General features: G+C 43.6%; 1 protein-coding gene across 1 annotated transcript in view; it reads right to left on the bottom strand.

The window, feature by feature from the left end:
• Nucleotides 1–265: 265 nt before the first annotated feature.
• Nucleotides 266–17,871, bottom strand: part of LOC129834131 (early endosome antigen 1-like) — a 35,931-nt gene continuing 18,325 nt past the window's right edge. The window contains 17 exon segments of the mRNA XM_055898875.1: nt 266–915; nt 1,256–1,487; nt 1,608–2,219; nt 2,577–2,710; nt 5,113–5,119; nt 5,969–6,406; nt 6,505–6,611; nt 6,897–6,980; nt 7,092–7,197; nt 7,289–7,383; nt 7,506–7,634; nt 8,139–8,264; nt 12,059–12,211; nt 12,747–12,860; nt 12,992–13,084; nt 13,294–13,461; nt 14,436–14,522. Coding sequence (XP_055754850.1) covers nt 772–915; nt 1,256–1,487; nt 1,608–2,219; nt 2,577–2,710; nt 5,113–5,119; nt 5,969–6,406; nt 6,505–6,611; nt 6,897–6,980; nt 7,092–7,197; nt 7,289–7,383; nt 7,506–7,634; nt 8,139–8,264; nt 12,059–12,211; nt 12,747–12,860; nt 12,992–13,084; nt 13,294–13,461; nt 14,436–14,522 — 2,829 coding nt within the window. The 3' untranslated portion in view covers nt 266–771.

Here is a 17,871-nt window from a genome sequence, read left to right as displayed (position 1 = left end):
ACAGATTTCTCCACTGATAACATCACAGGGTTTAAATGACGACTGAGTCATAGCTCTCATCAAACCGTGGCAGGGTTAAGAAAACATTCTGCTGGAAAATGTCAGCAGACTGCTCCGTCTTAGACCGCAATTAACCGCTTCCACCTTTATTTTCAGAGCACACAGAACTTAGGGGTATGATGATTTGTTCCCATTTCAAGAATATGATCAACCAAAATATGGTAAGAACAGATTTTTATTTTCAATAAGAAACTGTAGAAAAAGATCATACAAAAAATATTTTCTTTATATTTCTCACATGCATACGGTCAATACTTTGCAGTCTTTTGGAAATACAACCACCAAGTGAGTCAACAATACCAGACAATACTGTAGCAGCCTCATCACACAACTGATTTTTTACTCTCTGACAACATGGTGAGATAGCATACCTAATGCTCCCTGCAAGAGGCTAACACATCACCCAACGGGAGGCCTAAGGTTCTGTGGCAGCTCTTATAAACTGGACAGGATGCTGACTGGGTGACAACTCAGTGAATCACTGATGGTGAACCAAGACCCACACAATTCACCTCCCTGGATAGACAAGACAGGGACACCCACTGTGCCTTCACAACCACCCGATGCCCATGACCCTTTCCATCTCCTCAGGCAGGCCTCTCGTCTTTGAATTGCCAATCCACTTCCTTCCATAGGCCCTGATGCAGGGCACAGAGACTGTTGTCTCAGAGGTCAGGGGTCACCTGAGTTTCTTTGCTGCGGCCCCCCGGATTAGTCTTCCTCTGAGGAAAGCTGGGCTACGTCGTCATGAACCTCCCTGTAGGCGCCCAGCGGGCCCCCTTCCACAACATAGCTCCCAGTGATGAACCTCAGCCCATCAGACAGCTTCTGGGCTGCCAGCTTGGCCTGCAACTCCTGAGGGAAACACACAATACAGGAAAGATGCTGACATTGATAGGGTAATTAACCTGAAAAATGAGCAAGTGTTTAGCAGTAAGCATGAGGCTGCTATACTATACCATGAATGGAAGTAGCATAGGGAGTGTTCATCATCAGATGAGCAGTGTTTTTGTGGTGATAATGGAATAGGTAGGTAGACGTTGCCTCAACACCTATAACACATTTAATTCCCTCATGTAATCTGATTGTACATCTGATCAGGCGTAACTGTTACCTTGAGCAGTGAGCATTTTGGTGTTGTTGGACAGACTTTAATGTTCCTCTGTTGTGTCAGACAGACCCAGGGGCCACTCACCTGGTGTTTCCTGGTCTGCTCGAGTAGCAGGTCAGCTGACTGCTCCAGGGTCAGCAGCTGGGCAGGGCTGTAGTGGAGCAGTGGGAGCCTGGCCGCAGTGATGTCGTCAATGTGCTTCCTGTCTCACTCCCTCCTGGCCTCAACGGAGAGCACTGGTGATGGTAATAAGCCTCCAGGGGATTGGCTGGGTGACAGAGACCCTGACGGGGAGCCATCTGTGTTGTGGGCAAACCTGCAAACATTACAGGAAGAGTTAATATAAGAGTTAGTAGGTGAGAATACTAGTGCATCACCATAACTAAAGGCAGCATCACTGAACTATACAGTATTCTTATATACAACGTGGACTTACTGATTAGGCTTATACTTCTGTCTCCTCATAGCCGGATCCTTCTCAGTCCTCGCCAGGACTTCTATGTAGTGTGGTTTCTTCTGTGGCTGCCTTCCAAGGAAGGGGTTGCCAGTAGCAGATCTGTTGAATGTGTCTTTAGGGGATCCACTCGAGCCAGTTGAATGGTCAGACAGAGTGACCCTCTGCAAGGCCTCTGCTAGGTCGCTCTCTTTTGTCCTGTCAGAGTCTAGAGAGGCCCCTGCATCACCACCAGCCTGGGCCATCTCTATGGTTTCAGCAGCAGATACTTTGGACACACTGTCTTCTTGGCGCGTGTCAACTGTTTTGCTCTTCTGAACATTAGGTGACAGAGGTGAGACGTCCAATTCTTGGACATTTCCAGGAGCTGTGTCCCCAGCTTGTCTCCTATGTTGGGAAGTTTCTAGTTTATTCTGGCTACCATGTTGTCTTTGTGTCAAAGTCTGCTGGTATTTAGACTGCAGCTCTGTCCTGACAGATGACAGCATATCTTGCTTCATCTCCTCTTCTTCATTTTGGGCAAGAGCAAGGCATAATCTCTCTGCAAAGTCTGAGATCTTCTTCCCTTTGTCTGGAAGGGTCTGTATGAACCTCCTGTTGATAACAACATATCAAATGAGTCTGTCAACAAGAAATAACTAATAATTAACAACTACTTTCAGCTCAACTTTAAGAAAATGTAGTTGGCAGTGATAGTAAAACAAAGGAATGTCAGGTTCAGTGTAAAACGCATTTCCCTAGTTGAAGTAACATCAGCTAGCCTAGATTGAGGTGGATAGCATATACACACATGCACCAAAACTGTCACCACTGTCTAGCCAACAGCTGGAAGTTTCTAGAAGAATGTAATGTTGTTGTAGCAGCGAATTAATAATTTGAGTTAGCTTCTGTCAGATGAATGATATGAAGTGACTTACTTGTTAGATAATTTACATTGACGAAGTTACTTACTTGTTAGATAATAATGTATCTTGGCGTGACAGTAATTCATCAAGTTCTTCTTTGCTCTTGGTTTTGAGATCCCCCACTTGCCCCTGGCGTTCTGATGGAGCTGCCCACGATGACGAGAACATTGTTAACGTTAGCTAGGTCGTAGCTTACTAGTAAACTAGTAAAAAAAAACGCCCAAATAAATTGACCGAATAGCTCAAATTACCTTATAAAAACATGACTTTGTTAGTCCATTAGCGTTACACTTAACGGGATTATGTTGTGCAATAAAATATACTTCCATCTTCAGCTGTCTTAGATTGAACTTGCATTTTGGTAGCTACGTAGCCGGCGCGCTTTCATTGTAAACGGAAGTAGTACGGAAGTACGTTCTCTTCAATATTCTTCTTCTTTTACTTTAGGATTTGGTTGGCGGATCGCATCCAACTTTTAGGTGCATACACCGCCACCTACTGTACTGGTGTGTGAGGCCATTCACGGCCTACCTACATTTAGCCAGGTAGGAAAGTTGAGAACAAGTTCTCATTTACAACTGCGACCTGGCCAAGAATAAAGCAAAGCAGTTCGACACATACAACAACACAGAGTTACACATGGAATAAACAAAGCATACAGTCAACAATACAGCTGAAGAAAATGTATATACAGTGTGTGCAAATGAGGTAAGAAAAGGGAGGTAAGGCAATAAACAGGCCATGGTGGCGAAGTAATTACAATATACCAATTAGACTCTAGAGTGATTGATGTGCAAAAGATGAATGTGCAAGTAGAGATACAGGGGTGCAAAGCAGCAAGATAAATAAATACATGCAGTATGGGGTAGTTGGATGGGCTATGTACAGGTGCAGTGATGTGTGAGCTGCTCACAGTTGGTGCTTAAAGCTAGTGAGGGAGGTAAGAGTCTCCAGCTTCAGTGATTTTTGCAATTCGTTCCAGTCATTGGCAGCAGAGAACTGGAAGGAAAGGCGGCCAAAGGGGGAATTGGCTTTGGGGGTGAACAGTGAAATATACCTTCTGGGGCGCATGCTACGGGTGGGTGCTGCTATGGTGACCAGTGAGCTGAGATAAGGCGAGGCCTTACCTATCAGAGACTTGTAGATGACCTGGAGCCAGTGGGTTTGGCGACGAGTGTGAAGCGAGGGCCAGCCAACGAGAGCGTACAGGTCGCAGTGGTGGGTAGTATATGGGGCTTTGGTGACAAAACGGATGGCACTGTGATAGACTGCATCCAATTTGTTGAGTAGAGTGTTAGCGGCTATTTTGTAAATGACATCGCCGAAGTCAAGGATCGGAAGGATTGTCAGTTTTACGAGGGTATGTTTGGCAGCATGAGTGAAGGATGCTTTGTTGCAAAATAGGAAGCCGATTCTAGATGTAATTTTGGACTGGAGATGCTTAATGTGAGTCTGGAAGGAGAGTTTACAGTCTAACCAGACACCTAGGTATTTGTAGTTGTCCACATATTCTAAGTCAGAACCGTTCAGAGTAGTGATGCTGGGCGGGCGGGCAGGTATGGGCAGTGATCGGTTGAAGAGCATGCATTTGGTTTTACTTGCATTTAAGAGGAGTTGGAGGCCACGGACGGAGAGTTGTATGGCATTGAAGCTCGTCTGGAGGTTAGTTAACAGCGTCCAATGATCATACCATAGAAGTTTGTTACATTTTAGGAATCTATAGTAAGTTACTCCTCCACACAAGCCTTCGTTTGAGTGTTTGAATATTCTATTGGAGCTAGTAGTATGGCATAAACTACATGTTATTTACCTACATTCATGTATTTGCTTACCTTGCAGTAAAATACTTTGAAAGCTGCTTCATATCATATGGCATGTACATAGAGATGAAACGCAGATAATTGATCAGATGGCGCCACCCAGCGTTGAGAAGTAAAGATTACACTGATGCGACCAATGACTTTATAAAACTTGGATTGCTGATGCTTGGCACTCCCCAATAGGAGCATTCCTCCATTTATTTTACCAGGTAAATTGACTGAGAACACATTCACAGCAACAACCTGGGGAATAGTTACAGGGGGATGAATGAGCCAATTGTAAACTGGGGATGATTAGGTGACCAGATTGGGAATTTAGCCAGGGGTAACACCCCTACTCTTACAATAAGGGCCATGGGATCTTTAGTGACCACAGAGTCAGGACACCCATTTAACATCCCAGCCAAAAGATTGCACTCTACACAGGGAAATGTCCCCAATCATTGGGATATTTATAAAGGGTGCCTCCTACTGGCCCTCCAACACCACTTCCAGCAGCATCTGGTCTTTCATCATGAGACCAAGCAGGATCAACCCTGCTAAATTTCAGAAGCAAGCCAGCAGTGGGATGGAGGGTGGTATACAGCTGCTGCATAGGAATGCTTGGAATTCTAGGACAAAATGACATGTTTTTAAGAATTTAATTGTAGTGGGTAATCTAAAAATATGAGTAATCTAAAAATATATATACTTTAAGGAAATGTTTTATATTTTAACGTTTTATGTTTAGCTCACATAATATAATTTAAAAGTATGCATTACGGTGTCGCTAATAGAATAATTATGGCAAAAACAAATGTAGACATTAATAATTGCATTTCTATAGGTTACAAAACGATTATTTTAAATGGTGGGGGAGTGCCAAGATTGAGTCATGGTGGCTTCAACACAGTGCCCCCTATAGTCATCTAGTGTATATATAAACCATTGTATGCTACATATAACCTCATTGAATGCTTCACAAAATGAACAATCAGCCACTGGACAGTGAAAATTTTCATGAGTGATTATAAAAACACCACAATGGTACAATGGCACATTTTCAAAACATACACTGATTTCATTAGTATACACTGGATGTGTATCCTTCAAGAAAGGCACATCATGCTTATCATAACTTCTCATATACACAGTCCTGGCAGTGTAGACAAATTACTTATACCAGTGGCTCAGGGATGGCAATCAGTAGAAATACAGTTCTTCATTTTGTCAGATATAGTTAAATATTATCCAATAGATAAAAAACAACCGATTATCATCACCGTTGTGGAGTATCAGTGATTAAGCTGTTAATAAAGGCACAAAGTATATATATTTTACATATTTTGTACATAATTTGACTAATATTAAAATAATATTGCATCTCATTTATACAGTGCAAACTAAAAATGTCAGAAAAAGATACAGTATAAATATAAACCTTCATACATGATAGTCAATTCAGACTTCCATAAACCATACAAGAACATTCACTGTAAACAAAACCAAACATAATTCTTCAAAAGGATACTTTCAAGTATTATTTATAGAACAGTAGACTATTTACACAATATGCAACATTGTCCCTTATACAGTATACTGAATAGCCTTCATAAAAAGTATTTCTTCATGTGATTACTCAATGTTAATCTTTGCTGTTATCTCTATAAGTTTCATGAAAGGTGTGTTGATTTTGGATGGGCTTGATCTTGCTCGAGAACAGGATGGGGCTGAAATGTCCGCCTCTGGACTTGAGGCTTTATCTGTGATTGGAACTGAGGCAGACTCTTCTGTACTGGACTGATCAGGGCTTAGAGGGCCAGATGAAGACAGCGTTGGACTGGTTAGTGTTCCAAAGGATCTTGAGGAGTTGGTTGACAGATACCTACTGTACTCAGGAGGAGAGTACCTCAGTAAACTAGACTCCAGTCTGCTGGGTGGCGGCGGACCTGATCTGAATGTCCTAGACTGTCCTAGGTATTCTGTAGAAGAGGGATGGATTGGGGTTTGTCTGGGTTGGTAATGTGCTGCTGGAGGTTGGACATTAGTTTCAACCTCATACCCCTGTATTTCAGGTCTGTGGAAGTAAAATGAGAAAACAGAATGAGAAACTTAAAAGAGGAACCCAACTAGAGGAAATGAAGCCACATGTATAGTAGAACCAGTGGTTCATACCTGGGGAGGAGATCACAGCCCACTCCTATCTCTCTGGTTTGCACAACTTCCCTTGGCACACTCTGTACAGACATAAAATACTTCAGCTTGTCTTCTAACTCATTATTCTAGGAAGAAGAAAAGAGGAAGGAACAAAGTCAGATCCATGCAAATGAGGTGGATGTGATGTAATCCAAGTGGACCAGACAGAGACAGATGACGTCACAAAAGGTGCAACACTGAATTTAGAGGTAGAGTAATGTCAAAGCACAACACACAGATTGACAATCTGAAACGTAGGAGAACGCTGGACATGAATGCACCCATAAAGTTAAAGTTTTGAAAACCACACCATACATTCATAATGGTTCAAGAAGTGGACAGTACATAGTGTGGTGGCAGTCCAGTCTCACCTCACACTCCACAATAGCAATTCTGTCCAGAAGCTCTGAGATGAACATGTCCTTCTGTGCCAATTTAGCTCGTAATGATTCAACCTTTACATTTTCCAGATGAAAAAAAGAAACAAATGTTGCATATCAGTATAACATTTATATGTCAGTGTACTCATGTTTCCATTGAGAGAGAGAATTTTCTTAGTCATTCACCTCCTCTATCATGCCTTTGACCTTCCTCTGCTGACAGAACACCATGTCATTCAGGTGTTTGATTCTCTCACGGAGCTCCCCTGCCTCCTCTTCCAACTTTTGAGAACTGTAATAATGAATTATAGTGTTATCACTTCAGTATATAATTACAATGGGATGGAACATATAAAATGCCATTTTTGTTTTGGCATTTGTACCTCTTTGCTACAGTTGCATCTGTTTTGTATGTCACCTCCATCGAGCGTAGACGCTGTTCACATTCCTGCAGTTTTTTCTGAAGATGGCCCCTTTCCTGCAAAAAAGACTATTATAGTATTCTTGCCCAAAGGACTTGACATATTACACCTACAGTAAATACTATAGATATAAAGATAATGTTGCATGCATTATTGCATGCGTTATTCTGGGTCTTACCTGTCCCATACAGTCCAGCAGGCGCTCCACCTCACTGATCCTCTGGTCCCTTTCAGCAATCTTGGCCTCCACAATCTTAGCATTCTTCTCTGCCTCCTCTAATCGCCTAATATACTCGTCAATTTGGGTCTAGTTGAAATATATTGATGATAAACAAAATATATTAAAAGCTTTAAGGCAGAGAACATACAATTGAATCTAGGCTCATTATCATATCAACACTTGGAAGTTAGACTACTCTACATTTAACAGTACCATAGTGAGTTACTTCTACCACTAGAGGGAGACTCATACCACTTGTATGAGCAGAGTGAAACTGGAACCTTTTATAACCTTTTGTTTACATCACAGGAAGTTGGTGGCACTTCATTGGAGAGAACATGGTAATGGTGGGAGCCGAATCAATGGAATGGTATCAAACACATGGTTTCCCTTCCATTTGCTCCATTCCGGACATTATTATGAGCTGTTCTTCCCTCAGCAGCCTCCTGTGGTCTACATATACACTTTTCATTAACATGTAGGATGGTGAAAACATCACCAGCCTTGCTTTTCACATGATTAATCAATCACCGCCCTTTCTCTTCAGGCAGGGGCTTGGTGAAGTGATATCAGAAGGAGACTCAGCAGTACCTGTAGCTTCTCTATCTCCTCTCTGTGTTTCCTCTGCTCCTCCTGAAGTCTCTCCTCATACTGTCTCTGTAGCCTCGCTGTCACCTCCTGCACTGCATGGCTGTTGGCCTCCTGAGACGATTCCACCTGGACAACACAAGCACACATCAGTCAATTTCATACAACAATGTGACGATTCAAAGACTTGCTAAAGATAATGTAGAAATGTCTATTGATTCTGTATTTTTCTAGTGAGTCCGGCATGAATGTTAATAGTTAAAATCTGGAGGACTGGTTCTTTGAGCTTGAACTGTCTGTCAATAACCTGTTATTCATCATCACATAGAATTGAAGTTGAGTGTTCAGCGGTCAGAGGAGACAAACCAGGTCAGAGAAGGCAATCAGTCAAAGGATCAGGGGAGTCACATCGAATGTTGAATGAAATAACCAGAGCATGAAGTGTGTGAAATCAAGCAGAGCATTCTGAGACTGAAGTAGAGGGAAATGAATTGAACAGAGTAAGCCAGAGAGAGATATCAATCATATTGCAAGCAAAACATTTTAGCAGCCTCCCTCTTGACAATGGAGAGAACATTTTTATGTTTTAGAGTTAATTTCATGCAATTCTACGCATTTTGCAATTCTTCACATTTTGTCAGGATGGGGATTTTGTAATTTTACAACTAATTTCATGCAATTCTACTATTTTTTTCACAGAGTAGAGAGAAATATTTGCAGGTTTTAATGATACTTGAGTGAGACTGACTAATGAAATCAATGGGGCCCCCGGCCAGTAATTCAAACATGATTACAATATGCCATATGCCATTTGTTCTTAACTGACTTGCCTAGTTAAATAACATCTAGTACACGGTCGTCACGCGACTCTTGGCGGCAGTAAGAACGCCATCAGCATTCAACATAGCCTAGATATAGGTGTTTATTAATTCTAAACAAAATAACTTTTGGGAGTTTTCATACGCTTACAATTATGTTTTGATTCTTACTTGAACAGACGCTAAGATTATATTTGGTTTTGATCTTTGCAGAATAACTATTTTGGATGCAGCAGTTGTTAGCTGGAATGATATATGCTGTAGCAAAAGCTAGCCAAAGATATAGCCAAAAAGTGTTTTAAGTATAATGCAGTTGATATGCGATGATGACACAAACATTACATGAAGCAGTGCATTCATACGACCCTTACAATCCAATTATAATCCAAAAGTAGTGTGAAATGCACTCATTAGCAACATGTAAATATAGGCTTTTTTTGTTGGCTCCCTCTTGTTCTGCCACCAATTTGCACCCATCGTCCTCGTGCAGCAATGTTTGCCAACACAGAACAGGGTCTATAGCTCCGCATTGACATGATTGGTTGGCGGAAGGTCCTGTATAAACACAAACTCACTTCCATGACAACTTCCTTCACAACAGCGCTGTTCTGAGAAGCATGAAGTGTGAATGCACTGACTGCTGCAGATGCCTAATCACCCAAAATTCTGCATGTTCAATGCAGACGGCCATGCAACTTTGTCATGGATTTAACACATCCTCTGGACTTTACATCAAAAGAAAGAGAAGAACGATAACTTTAAAATTATGAATTTAATAGTTAGATGCGCTGAAATGAAAGCAACTTTTGAAAATTAACACTCGGATTATGGTGATATGTCTGATATCGCAAATTGATAAATCTGATATCGCAAATTGTTGATTTTTAATCCGAGGCTATTGACACACTTGTTGAATTATGCAACAGAACGTGACAACAACAGTCATTAATTAGGCAGTCTAGACAGCACAGGTAACTGCAGGTAGGCCTAGACAGAGCAAGTGTTTGGTGGTTGCAGCCCCGTTCCATCAATTTATGCAAGGGAATAATCAACAAGGGGCGATGTGTTCTATGGAAAATAATCAAAGAAGTGGAAGGTGTGTTCCACCACTCTAGGATATTCCAGAGTTGCATTATTTTCCAGAGAATGCATAGAGACCCAAATTGATTATCCCTTTTATACCATGGCTATTGCCGCTAGAAATGTGTTCAACATCAACTGTAGCTAGCACGTTTACTAGATAGCTACAGTAGTTGCCTTGGTAATCAAACAAAACAGAGTTGTTAGTTTAGCCACAGATATAACAATGAGATAAGTTATTCAAATCTTTGGTTTAGCTAACCAAACCATCACAACCAGCTCAAACATAGAACATGTAAGAATGAACTATAGCCATTGAATTTTACCACGCTGATATACCATGCTTTATAGGAAAATAATACACGATCTAGAATGCCGTTCAAGTCAATCAGAAACGATTATTCAACAATGCCACTTCTCAAGTGTTTTCAATTGTATTGTAGATAAACATGCTCCCTTTAAAAACGGATAATTAAAAATAGGTTTTGCCCTTGGTTCAGTCCAGAACTATCTGAAGTCATACACAACATAGATGCTGCCTGGGCCAAAGCTAGATTCACAGACTCGGGCACAGACTGCCAGTCTTTCAGGGGGATTGAGAAATCTGTGTGTAAAATGTATGGGCAGGTGGGACGCTCCCACCTGGCCAACATCCGGTGGAATTGCAGAGCGCCAAATTCAAAATACAGAAATAGTCAAATTAAACATTCATAAAAATACAAGTGTTATACATCGGCTTAAATATGAACTTCTTGTTAATCCAGCTGCTGTGTCAGATTTCAAAAAGGCTTCACGGTGAAAGTATACCATGCGATTATCTGAGGACAGCGCCCCGCTTACAAAAGCATACAAACATTTTCAAGCCAAGTAGAGGAGTCACGAAAGTCAGAAATAGCGATAAAATTAATTACATCCCTTTGATGATCTTCATATGGTTGCAGTCAAAAGAGTCCCTGTTACACAATAAATGTTAGTTTTGTTCGATAAAGTCCCTCTTTATGTCCCAAAAACTCAGTTTTGTTGGCGCGTTTTGTTCAGTAATCCACTGGCTCAAAGGCGGTCACGACATGCAGACGAATACATCCTAATAGTACCGGTAAAGTTCGTCGAAACATGTCAAACGATGTTTATAATTATTCCTCAGGTTGTCTATTGTCTAAATAATCGATCATATTTCAACCGAACAATAGCATATTCAATAAAAAGGAAAAACAAGAAATGGCGCACAAACCAGCTCTGGTAAGTGGCATTCTGCATGCCACTTACAATATGGCCTCATTCTTCCTCATTTTTCAGAATACAAGACTCAAACAATGTCTAAAGACTGTTGACATCTAGTGGAAGCCATAGGAACTGCAATCTGGGTCCTCACCATTTAGATACTGTATAGGAATTCAACAGAAAAGTACCCACATCAAAAATATCCCACTTCCTGGATGGATTTTACTCAGGTTTTTGCCTGCCATATCAGTTCTGTTATACTCACAGACATTATTTTAACAGTCATCAAAAAGAAAGGAGGACCAAGGCACTCTTCATATAATTGATAAAAATGCCTTTATTAGTATGGCATGTTCAATAGAAACAAAGTTTTAAAACTACAGTCAAACCAGGGACTGTAGTGACACCTCTTGCACTGAGATGCAGTGCCTTAGACCGCTGCGCCACTCGGGAGCCAAATAGTGTGTTCCCTGACTGGGAATCGAACAACGCCGCGGCGGTGAGAGCATCGAATCCTAACCACTAGACTAGACCATCCATCTAATTGATTTTTAAAAATTCAGAAAGTTTTGAGTATCTTCATCCATTGTCCAACTTTTGCATTTCTTGGAATTGTTTTTTTAACCTTTTAACAATTGTGATGACCGTTGCTACTTCATGGAACTCGTTCAGGGTGAGATTATAAATCCTGTGATCACTAATGAGTAGAGTAAACTGTGCCCCATAAACAAAAAGCAAATACTTACCAGGCCTGTGCCATCCACTGTGTGGTGCTGGTGTGCTGTGTTTACAGTAGTACTCTACCTTCAGTTTGAGTGTGCAGTTCTCAGCCTGGGCAAGTTCCAGCTGCCTCTCCCTCTCCTTCAGCCTCTCCTCGGCCTGCTGAAAGGAGCTTCTCAGACTCTTCATCTCATCCCGGGAGTCCACACGATTGTGACAGCTCTCTAGTAGAGATTTCTACAAAAGAAGCTAGTTCTTTAATTCCTCAAACCAACCCTGGACATTATTGCATGCAGCAATCATGAGCAGAAAGATTGACTCATACACTGAAACTAGGATTAACAGCTTAGAGCTACTTTATAAAACAAACATGTATAATGAACCAGACAGGATATCCTTCACTCTCCACAGATCAGTAGAAGAAAGAAGTATAGTGCTGCACATCTCTGTTTGAGAGGATTAAGGCTTTCCATGGGGGGGTTATGAACTGGTTCAATCAATGTTGTTTCCACATAATTTCAACCCCAAAATTCTATGTGATGACGTTGAATCAAAGTGGAAAACTGATTGGATTTGCAAAAAGCCATCAACTTAAGGTAATTTCATTCTTTTTTTTGCCAACTTTTAACTTAAATCCAATGACATTTTTGGTTGATTTCACATTGAATTCACAAATGTAAATCAAAACTAGACATTGAACTGACGTCTGTGCCCAGTGGGATGGCCGTGACGAGACAGAGACAGGCCTGTTTGACCATCGTTGATCCTGTACCTGGAGGTCAATGTTGTCAGATATAAGGGAGCTGTTCATCTGGTCGAAGCTGTCCATGGCTGCAGTCCGAACCATCACCTCTTTCTCCAGAGTCTTTCTCTGGGAGTTGGCAGTCTGGAGAGACACATAGCACACCCAATTCTCAGATTTTGTATCCCTTTTGTGTTTATAAGAAATTGAAAGAGAAAGGATTTCCAGCTGTTAGCTGTCTTATTAGTCATGTGTGCCTTCGTGTATTGTCTTACCCTGATGTCTTGTGATAGTTTCTGCATCGACTGTTGCATTCCTCCAACCTGGCCGTACATCCGCTCTCTGACCTTCTCCAGGGAATCTCTCACCTGTGCAGCACAGAGATAACACACGATTGAAGTAATCCATCCTTATTGCTTAATTAGCAAATCCATAATGTTGTCCATGTTACATAATCCTGGTGTTAGCTCTTGGATACCCTGCAGGCCTGTCAGGTGTACTGTACTGTAGGCCTCTGCACTGTTTACACTCCTAAACTTGGATCAGCCTCATCGTTATCTTCTCCATCTCCACTCACCTCCCTGATGTACCTCATCTCATCCCTCAGGTGATTGACAGACCACTCGCACGCCATCACTTCCTGCTGTCTGTCCGAGCCTGTCCTCTGCAACACACCGTACACCTTGGGCCCGTGCTGCCGCTGCAGCGACGTCTCTAGCTCCCCATTGGTCGCTGCTCTGAGCTGCTGAGGGAGACAGGATCAACCCGGTCAGGTTTCTATCTAGGCACATTTTCTACCAGCCTGTAGATGTGTGTGTGTATGTGTCCGCCTCTATGTGAGTGTTTGTGCGTTTGCATACTTGCGCATGCCCAGGTATTTCGAGCATTGCTGCTGAGCACTTGAATCTGGAGGTTGGGAAGCAGGGATGGAAATAGGGTGCAGTGAGGGTGTCATGTTTCTGCAACCCAGTACATGAGCTCCCGCTGTCTCCCTACTATTGTTCCTCTCCAACAGGGATCTCAAGGAGCACAGGTGCACACTGACACAGGTCCTTTGTAGCTCAGCAGTATCAGGAAGTGGCTCTAGTACCTTTATGTTATCTTACAGTAACATACAGTATGAGAGGAATCCACTGAGTGACACAGATACAGAATCTTATCAAAGTCTCACAATTAATAAGTCTTACTGTGTGAAGAAGCAATATGTTTCCATTGTTATGATCAGACAGGCAGCCAGCCTGCATTTAAGTCTGTTATCTACCCTACATTATTCAACGATAGAGGAGCCAAAACAATGGCCTGTCCTACTATGCCACAGACTCCAGTATAAACCATAGAAGGTGAATCTGTTTGCCTTTGACGATAAATCCAGGACACTCAAATTAGTATGATAGACCAGGTTGTGCACACAGGTCCATGTGACCTCTGTTTCAACCAGAGGCAGAGGGTTGTACCCAATACTACATATCGACATAATCAATGCTTGGAATGATCTGAGGATAGGTTATATCAAGGATAGTACAAAAGGTTCTAAATGTTCTTGTTTATATACAGTGCATAGCTTGCATATTTGTGTTTCACACGCCAATAGCAGAGTTGACCACAAATTCAGGAAGTTACTTCTCATTTTCTCACCATAACATTCTGTAATTTTCCCTTTCAAAAGCCTCTATGTGGAAAACCATGGTAGCTTTTTATGTTGTGTTTGTGGTAGTTTACCTGTACAGGTGACTCACTGCCAGCTGGCCTCTCTCTCTGGATGAGTCTGTTCTTCTTCCATGTTCCATTGACAACCTTCTCCTCTTGCTGAGAAGACAAACAGAAACAAATGAACTGTGTGCTCACAATATCTGGAGATATTTCACAACCCTGTAACCTGATTATTACTGAATGCTTGGAATTCCTGTTTTTTTAAAGCCACATATTTAGTTTGCAAATTATGTGCTTCAATGTACACAACGCATTCCCCTCTTTCAGATAATGATATGGGCCAAGGGTACAGTTTAAATGCATGGATCATGTACCTGTTCTCATCAAACTGTTGATGACAGATTACCATCTTTGTTGAACATAGTCTACTGTAGTTTTGATCACTGGGAATAGTCATTATACTCTTTTCTAGACCACATCTTAGTCATAACCCATACATTTCTTAAAATACGGGTTTGGACTACTGCAATGCTTTGTGGGGAAAGAGCTAGGAGAAGCCTAGTTTCTGAACCTGTGAAAAAAGGGGCCTAGCCCTAAGAAGAAGCACTTCATGACAGACTTCATGTAATGACTTTCGTTGGTGGAAGGAGAGGAGGACCAATGCACAGCGTGGTACGTATCCATATTTATTTGAATACTTTTTCAAATTTGAACAAAACAATAAACAGACGAAAACCAACGAAGCTACAGTCCCGAACTCGTGAACACAGACAAACCAGGAACACACGAACAGGAACAATCACCCACAAAACCCAACACAAAACAGGCTACCTAAATATGGTTCCCAATCAGAGACAATGACTAACACCTGCCTCTGATTGAGAACCATATCAGGCCAAACACAGAAATAGAAAAACATAGATAAACAAACATAGACTGCCCACCCCAACTCACGCCCTGACCATACTAAATAAAGACAAAAACAAAGGAAATAAAGGTCAGAACGTGACAGTACCCCCCCCCCCCCCTCCCTCCCCAAGGTGCGGACTCCGGCCGCAAAACCTGAACCTATAGGGGAGGGTCTGGGTGGGCATCTGTCCGCGGTGGCGGCTCTGGCGCAGGACGTGGACCCCACTCCACCATAGTCTTTGTCCGCTTTAGTGTCCTCCTAGGAACGGCGACCCTCGCCGCCGACCTAGGATTGGCAACCCTACTAAATGACCCCACTGGACTGAGGGGCGCCTCTGGACTGAGGGGCAGCTCCGGACTGAGGGGCAGCTCCGGACTGAGGGGCAGCCCCGGACTGAGGGGCAGCTCCGGACTGAGGGGCAGCTCCGAACTGAGGGGAAACTCCGGACTGAGGGGCAACTCCGGACTGATGGGTAGCTCCTGACTGGCGGCGGCTCTGGCAGCTCTTGACTGGTGGGCGGCTCTGGCAGCTCCTGACTGGCGGGCGGCTCTGGCAGCTCCTGACTGGCGGGCGGCTCTGGCAGCTCCTGACTGGCGGGTGGCTCTGGCAGCTCCTGACTGGCGTGCGGCTCTGGCAGCTCCTGACTGGCGGGCGGCTCTGGCAGCTCCTGACTGGCGGGCGGCTCTGGCAGCTCCTGACTGGCGGGCGGCTCTGGCAGCTCCTGACTGGCGGGCGGCTCTGGCAGCTCCTGACTGGCGGGCGGCTCTGGCAGCTCCTGACTGACGGGCGGCTCTAGCGGCTCAGGACAGGTGGGCAGCTCAGACGGCGCTGGACAGACGGCAGCTCAGACGGCGCTGGGCATACGGGCAGCTCAGATGGCGCTGGGCAGACTGGCAGCTCAGATGGCGCTGGGCAGACGGGCAGCTCAGATGGCGCTGGGCAGACGGGCAGCTCAGATGGCGCTGGGCAGACGGGCAGCTCAGATGGCGCTGGGCAGACGGGCAGCTCAGGCGGCGCTGGGCAGACGGGAGACCCTAGCGGCGCTGGACAGATGGAAGACTCAGGTGGCGCTGGACAGACGGGAGCACCTGTAGTGAGGAGACAGAGAGACAGCCTGTTGCGGGGAGTTGCCACCGGAGGGCTGGTGCGTGGAGGTGGCACCGGATAGACCGGACCATGGAGGCACACTGTAGGTCCTGAGCACCGAACCTGCCCAACCCTACCTGGCTGAATGCTCCCCGTAGCCAAGCCAGTGCGGCAAGGTGGAATAGGCCGCACTGGGCTGTGCTGGCGAACCGGGGACACCATGCGTAGGGCCGGTGCCATGTACCCCGGCCCGAGGAGATGCACTGGAGACCAGATGCGTTGAGCCGGCTTCATGGCACCTGGCTCGATGCCCACTCTAGCCCGGCCGATACGAGGTGCTGCTACGTCCCACACCCGAGCCGCCGCCATGAATGAGGCTCACCCGGACCCTCCCCTTTAGATTAGGTTTTTGCGGCCGGAGTCCGCACCTTTGTGGGGGGGTACTGTCACGCCCTGACCTGAGTATTCTTTGTTTTCTTTAAATATTTTGGTTAGGTCAGGGTGTGACGAGGGTGGTTTGCGTGTTTTTGTCTCGTCTAGGGTGTTTGTACTGTCTAGGTTTTTTTTGTAGATTTATGGGGTTGTGTTCATTCTAGGTGTTTATGTAAGTCTATGGTTGCCTAGATTGGTTCTCAATTAGAGGCAGGTGTTTATCGTTGTCTCTGATTGGGAACCATATTTAGGCAGCCATGTTCTTTGGGTATTTTGTGGGTGATTGTTTCCTGTGTCAGTGTTTGTGCTACACGGGACTGTTTCGGTTTGTTCACGTTTATTGTTTTTGTATTTGTGTTCATGTTCAGTTTTTCCCTATTAAAACATGGACACCTACTACGCTGCATATTGGTCCGATCCTTGCTACACCTCTTCAGAGGAAGAAGAGGAAGACAGCCGTTACACTTCAACAACACAGGGGATGGTCATTTATATACAGTACCAATCAAAAGTTTGGACAAGCCTACTCTTTCAAAGCTTTTTCTTTATTTTACTTTCTTCTACGTTGTAAAATAATAGTGAAGACACCAAACTATGAAATAATACATATGGAATCATGTAGTAACCAAAAAAGTGTTTTAATAAATATAATATATTTGAGATTTGAGATTTTTCAAAGTAGCCACCCTTTGCCTTGATGACAGCTTTGCACACTCTTGGCATTTTCTCAACCAGCTTCATGAGGATTGCTTTTCCAACAGTCTTGAAGGAGTTGCCACATATACTGAGCACTTGTTGGCTGCTTTTCCTTCACTCTGTGGCCCAACTCATCCCAAACCATCTCAATTGGATTGAGGTTGGGTAATTGTGGAGGCCAGGTCATCTGATGCAGCACTCCTTCACTCTCCTTCTTGGTCAAATACCCCTTACACAGCCTGGAGGTATGTTTTGGGCCATTGTCCTCTTGAAAAACAAATGATAGTCCAACTAAGCTCAAACCAGATGGGATGGTGTATCACTGCAGAATGCTGTGGTAGCCATGCTGGTTAAGTGTGCCTTGAATTCTAAATAAATCAC

The sequence above is a fragment of the Salvelinus fontinalis genome, chromosome 35 (genome assembly GCF_029448725.1).
Source record: "Salvelinus fontinalis isolate EN_2023a chromosome 35, ASM2944872v1, whole genome shotgun sequence".
In the NCBI taxonomy this organism is placed as follows: Eukaryota; Metazoa; Chordata; class Actinopteri; order Salmoniformes; family Salmonidae; genus Salvelinus; species Salvelinus fontinalis.
The sequence above is the reverse complement of the archived record's forward strand: the minus strand, read 5'-3'. Positions and strand labels throughout refer to the sequence as shown.